The sequence below is a fragment of the Hevea brasiliensis genome, chromosome 10 (genome assembly GCF_030052815.1).
Source record: "Hevea brasiliensis isolate MT/VB/25A 57/8 chromosome 10, ASM3005281v1, whole genome shotgun sequence".
Lineage (NCBI taxonomy): Eukaryota > Viridiplantae > Streptophyta > Magnoliopsida > Malpighiales > Euphorbiaceae > Hevea > Hevea brasiliensis.
Window position 1 is genome coordinate 15,105,150 of NC_079502.1, and position 7,084 is coordinate 15,112,233.

General features: G+C 29.9%; 1 protein-coding gene across 1 annotated transcript in view; it reads right to left on the bottom strand.

The window, feature by feature from the left end:
* LOC110652347 (glutamate receptor 1.2-like) overlaps positions 1-6,239 on the bottom strand; it is a 48,186-nt gene extending 41,947 nt beyond the window's left edge. Inside the window, exons 1-4 of the mRNA XM_058128546.1 lie at positions 6,071-6,239; positions 3,345-4,081; positions 2,709-3,314; positions 2,287-2,593 (exon numbers count right to left, since the gene is read on the bottom strand). Coding sequence (XP_057984529.1) covers positions 2,287-2,593; positions 2,709-3,314; positions 3,345-4,081; positions 6,071-6,215 — 1,795 coding nt within the window. The 5' untranslated portion in view covers positions 6,216-6,239. The remainder of the gene's footprint in view (positions 1-2,286; positions 2,594-2,708; positions 3,315-3,344; positions 4,082-6,070) is intronic.
* Between the last annotated feature and the right edge of the window lie 845 nt (positions 6,240-7,084).

Sequence of the window (7,084 nt, forward strand, 5' to 3'; positions counted from 1 at the left end):
TAATGAGAAGTAAAATTGATAACTAGAAACTAAGATTATTTATTGCCACCATATCTCTCCCTCTTGTTCCCTCCTGCTACTTTAAAGTAGCTCCTAATGAGAATTGGTGAAAGGCAATGTTTGATGAAATAAATGCTCTCCTTCATACTAACATATGGACACTAGTACAAGAAGTGTAGCATAAAATGTTATGGGTTACAAGTGGGTTTACTACATCTTGCAAAAGCTTGATGGTACCATCGATAGGTTTAAAGCCTAATATATTGTGAAGAGTTATCGCCATAGGCCAGGGTAGATTTTAACGATACATTTCCCCTAGTACTCAAGCCTAGTGCACATCATATAGTGTTTTTCATTGCCATACGGCAATTGGATGTGTCTAACACCTTTACAATGGTGACTTTGTAGACATAATATAAATAGAACAACCTCCCGGATTTAATGACTGTGAGAAACAATATCAAGTTTGCAAGTTGAATCATTTTCTCTATGGGCTTCAACAAGTTCCATGTCAATGGCAAGCTAAGTTTAAACAAACTTTTTTTTTATTTAAACTTTAAGTCTTTTATTGTTGATACAACATTGTTCCATTACAAATCAGGTTTGGTTCATATTATATGCCTTGTGTATATTAATAAAGTCAAAAGACTTAGGAAAGTTAGATTACTTTCTTAATGTTGAGGTCCACCACATGCCCATAAGTTTGCTTCTCACACACAAAAAAATTATATTGGAGACTTGTTTGCTAAGGCCAACATGTCCTTGTGCATTGGTATCACTACTCCAGTATGCACCAAAACTATACTGAGCATTCAAGATTCTAATACAATAATTGATCCTCAGTTGTATTCAAGATTCTAATACAACAATTGATTCTCAAATGAATCATCCTATTATTAAAGGGTTATAATACTTATCCCTCATAAGACTTAATGCTTTGTATGCAGTCCATTATGTTTTGCAGTTTCTTATGCATCAACATAAAATCATTAGGCTGCCATCAAACGAGTCTTTCGCTATACCCAACATTACGGCTTAATGATCAATAAGTTTTCCAATAATAAAATTATTGCCTATGTTGATGCTGACTACTCCACAAATCTAGATAACCGTAAATCAATAATAGGGTATGCAGTATACATGGGAGACAATATAATATCATGGTCCAACAAGAAGCAACCCACAATAGCTAAGTGTTCTTCATAAGTTGAGTATCGAGCTATTGGTGTTGCAGCAACTAAACTAATCTGGCTTCAATCACTTTAACATGATATTGGCTTCTCCTTTCCATGTTGTCTCATTCTATGGTGTAACAATATGGGTGCAACTTATCTGTCTACTTATCTTATTTTCATTCCTAAACCAAGCACATAGAGGTTGAGTTTCATTTTGTTCAAGATTTAGTGTCCAAAAAGCAACTTCAGATCTGCTACATTTCATCAAAGGACTAAATTATAGATTTTTTAACTAAAGTTATTGCCTGTACAAGACAAATCTCCATAAATTAGTTACTTTTAATCTAACCACTCTCAAGTTCAGATTGAGGGGATGAGATAAGGTTAATCTTCTGTTGTAACTAATCCTTTATTGTAACCAACTTCAGATTTGCTACATTTCATCAAAGGACTAAATGGTAGATTTTTTAACTAAAGTTATTGCCTGTACAAGACATATCTCCATAAATTAGTTACTTTCAATATGACCACTCTCAAGTTCAGATTGAGGGGATGTGATAAGGTTAATCTTCTGTTGTAACTAATCCTTTATTGTAACCAACTTATAGCTAACGCTTATCTTTGTAACAACAAACTACATTAACCATATCCTGTACATCTTGTAATCCCTATATATATTCATGTAACATTTGTCATAAAGCAATGCAATAGATATTCTACACGAAGAACCAACACTACTCTAAGCAACTATGAAATACACAACTCCAACCAACTCGAACTCAATTCTCAATTTTGCATATGAGTGGTTGACCAGCTAGGCAACTCTAGACGTCATGCATGTGGTAAATTAATTTTACCTTCAATGGTCAACATGGGCACTCCTTACAATAAGGAGAGCAAACAACTGTGAAAAATGGTACATATGCACTAAGAGCACTAAATAAAAGCTCCAAGTTAACTTAAATAAAAATAAGAAATAGATGAAGGAAGTTATAGATAGAAGCTCTATTTGAACCATTTAAGAAGGAATGAAAGAGATTAAAAAAAAAAAAGCTAGAGTGAGAGAGAGAGAGAGAGAGAAAGAGAAAGAGTAGATATGAATGGTTATTACCACTAGCAAAAACAAGTGTTGAGAAGGAGAACCAAAATATTGTTCCAATTTGTTGAGATGGTGAGCCTTGGAATTCATTGTTGATCCCTTGTTCTATCACCCACACAATAAAGCCTGTCAAAAGGAAAAATCCAGCACTCGATAGCCAAAGTTCTTTCGTAAGTGGCTTCAAGAAAATCCACATGCCCTTTTCATTTTGTTTTGGAGCTACCATTGCGGAGCCCATATCTGTGAATGGTAATGTGAAGTCAACATATAAGGATCTGTTTGCAGTGATTGTTATATCTCCAACAGCACCATCAATATTCTTCATTTTATCCAAGTTCATGCAACACATAAAACCATGAATCAAAGACTGGAATAAATGACATATAGAGCCAAAAAGAGAGAGAGAGAGAGTGAGAGAGAGAAATGAAGGATACCTGTAAATAGACTTGGTCGATAAGATCATTGTATAAGTGAATAGCTGATGATTGTAATTTTGTAACATTGAAGGGTATAAACTCATAATATACATCATAGGGTAGAGTTTGGATGGCAGTCTTAAATATATCAACACAAAAGCCAGTAGCAACAGTTGTATTTGTTTGAGGATCATGATCCACCTTCACCAATTCTTGAAATCCTAACCTTACTGGAACACCTATTCTAAGCTTTTGACTAATTGTTTTCATCACAAAACCTTTAGGAGTGGTAGCAGAACCTCCTGGCCATATAATGTCTTCAAGATCATTAGGATAGCTAGCAGAAGAAGAAGAATAAGAAGACAAATTACTTCCATTATTTGATAATGAGTATAATTCTCTTGTGATGTTTCCAACAGCATTCCAGTATCCAACTCTTCGCTCTCCTCTTCCTATCACATTCACTATTTCAAATGTATTTAAGACTAGTTTTCCATCCACAAATTGAAAGGCACCGCTTAAACCTTTAAATCTACTCTGCAATATCTCTTTAGTAAGCATCGAACCATATTTAGATGTTGTCAAGTTATACAAATCAATTAGGTTCAATCCCATTTTATTTGGCTTATGGGTGAAAGCAATTTCCCAGTTTACCTTCTCAATTGCTTTTGCTAGAGCCCAAGCAAAATCATATGCCCACAAACTATATGCACTTAAATCCGTCACTTCAATTTCAAGCTGTTGAGCATGGATTTTTCTTCTCCATCTTTTGGTAAAATTTTCAAGCTTCTTGGATGGTGGAATGTAAGACTTGAAACCAATCACTCCTTGCATTGATTCAATCACAGATGAATCCATGGAATGGATAACATTCATGCTCTTTGTGGTCATAATCCAAACATATCCTTCATTCATCATCCCTAAACTTTTGGCAGTTAAGCAAATGCGAGATACAAGAAAATGTGAGGCATGCACCACAAATACTGTAGTTTGTAATTCCTTTAGCTTTTGAAGCTCCTCAATGATGTGATCGTCTTCAGATGTAGTACTAAAGGCATTTTTAAAAGCAATTCGAATGTTTTTTTCATAAAAGAAATCAAAAAAATATAGTATAATATCTCTTACACTATCTGTGTCCTCGTAGATAAGGATCACATCTCTCCACTTGAATGCTTCAATCATAGCAACAATGCCTTTAGCTTGATGAATGTCATCCTCCGTGATTTGGAGGAAGTAAGGGTATTTGGCAAACGATGGAGAAGGACTAGGCGTAGAGAAAGAAATTACTGGGAATTTAGCTTTGTTTCCTAACTCTGCCAAGAGCTTTGCTTCAAGTGATGTTTGTACACCAATGATTGCTCTCACTTTTGTGTTTTTTAGAAGATTGAGAGCTGCATTTTGCAATAAAGGGAGGTTGACTTATAATCATTACACCAATGTCAATGTAATTCTCAGTATGATAGGATCCACATAAACTCAAGATACAACATGTATGATAGGATCTACATGCAAAATAGGTTAGATTCATATATTTGTATATTAATATTAAATTCATGATAGATTGAACTCAGACAAAAATTTTCCATGCGTCTCCTATCCCATATCAAATATTCATAAAATTGTATATAGGTCATGAAATAAAGGGGAAAAAAAAAGAACAGAAATGAATTTTTCCCGTTTATAATTTAATAATTTAAATAGTGTATACTAAATTACCTTGTTGATTTGTTAAAAGTTTATAAACTGATAAAATAAATAAAATAAATAACACACTAATAATATTTACAAATGAGCAAGGCATACAACAACGATAATAATTAAATAGATCTCTCTAGCTAGTATTACATTTATGGATATGCCATAATTAATTTTCAATATCAATTAATAAGCTTAAAACTAATGAGAGAAATTTACATATGCCTCGTCAGTCTATTGTGTAAGAACTCCTGTCTTATGGACTAAGTCCTCACTCTAATAGAAAAGGCCAAATTATTTTTAGGGAAATTTATTATTTGGTCTTTGAGTTTTGATTAACATTATAAATTGGTCTATGTATTTTGGATACTCACTTTCGTCAAAATCAGAGATCATTTCATTCAATATTACTGTTAATTTAAGTGAAAAGACAAACATACATTTATTCAATTAAGGAAAATTTACTATTTGGCCCTTAGAATTTGATTAATATTATGATTTGTTCCTTCTATATTAGAAACTATATGATTTGATCCCTCACTTATGTTTCTCTTCAACTAAAATTAATTGTTATCAAACAAATTAATTCTTTTTAGTCTATAAAAAGAATTCAAGAAAAAGTTTTAATAAGAACAAAATTAATAAGAAAGCAAATTCTAATAATTTCAACAATTATTAAATATATAGAGATTAAATTGTTCAATTTTCAAAATATAAGGATCAAGTTGTAATATTGATCAAAATTTTCTTAATTGAATAATGAATATATTATTTATTTCACTTAAACTAATACTAATGGTAATAGTAGACGAAAGGGCCTCTAATTTTGACAAATGCATAAGTAAGGAACTAAATTTTTTAATTTTTAAAATATAGAAATCAAATCATAGTATCAATCAAAATCCAATAACCAAATAGTAAGTTACCCTTATTTTTATTACAAATTTAGAGAGTGCAATTTTCAATTCGAATTCATCCATTTAACTTGAAACGAAATGATATGTAATTCATTTAAATTTATATTTAATTTAAATTTAAATGACTTATAAAATTAAAATTCAATATAGTAATGATTTATATGATTCAACTTAAAGATGAACAACTTAAATTTATCCGATCAATTCAAATTTAATTAAAAAAAATCAAACGAATAAAAATTATTTTGAATTAATTTTTTTAAAAAACGTAATATTTTAATTAAAATAACTCAAAGTATGTAAATTGAATCAAAATCAATTTTTTCATATAGCAAACTGAAGAGAAGTTTAATCAATTCACAACTTAAAATAACTTGATTTAAACTAAAAATAAAAAGGATTTAAATTCATTCAATTAAATTTATACAGCCTCTAATTATTATACTCTTATTTTTTAGTTAGAAAGTATTTCACCCGAATCAGATATCTTTAAAACTCTGAAATTTTTCAAGTTTAAGAGATGTATTAATAGCTTTTAAATGTAATATTAAAATAATTTAATTTTTTAGGGTATTGAGAGGGAAATTGTTACTGTTGATATCAAATTTTGATATCCCAAGTCCAACTCTTAATTAATCTTAGCTTTTTTTTACAATTAATTAATTATTCTTAGTATTATCTTCAAACTAAGAGACTAAGAGGCCTGGCCCATCTTGGTGTAATCCCAATCCCTCAATTTTCTATTTAAGAAAAAAAAAAAAAACATACCTGCTGATAGAGCATACAGAGGTTCTCCTTTCGAATCCTCAATGTGGAGAACAAGTCTTGTCTTATAATGAGTATGTAGACTGTAGAAATCAGAAATTGCCATGGAAATACAGCTGTGTATAATCTTCCCTTCTGGTGATGCCATATCAAGAACCACTCCGACTTGAACCTTGTCCACGAGGCCTTCGTCCAGACTTCCATGGAGCTGCGAAAATGTTTGAAACAGAAAGCTCAAAAGAATTACAGAGGAGAAGATAGTTGCAGCTTTTCTCTTGGTTCCCATATTATCAAATGATCGGTAATTACACACCAAACTTCGTGTATATATATATATATATATATATATATATATATATATATATATATATATATATATATATATATATATATATATATATTCCTTAGATATTAAAATGTACCAAGTGGCACATTTTAACTTATATGCTTGTGTCAAGAGCCATGCTTAAATTTTTAACATATATATTTATTTTTTTATTTATATTTTTTATCATTAATAATAATTTATATGTACCAATTAAATATAATTTATTAGATTTATTGTTATCACTATTTAATGTAACTTATTAATAATAATAAAGTGAACTTCTAACGCACTTATTTTTATTATATATATAGAGAGAGATAGGGTGAACATGCACATAAGGATGTGTACACCTATTTATTTTCCTCTGCATTTTTTAGAAAAAAAAAAAAAAGCTTAATATCTCTTATGCGCATATTCACCCATCTTTCTTATATATATTTCTTAGCAATAATTTGATAATAAAAGATTATATAAAAGGATTTTAAAATCAAACTAAAGTATTATTCATTAGTTTGATAATTTTTTTTTCTAAATTATAATTAATACTATCTAAATAATTAATGCTATATATATATATATATATATATATATATATATAATTATACGAAATCAATAAATATAAATAATTAAAAATATATTTATATAACAATAATTTTAAAATTTAAAGCCTACATATGACTATATCTTTA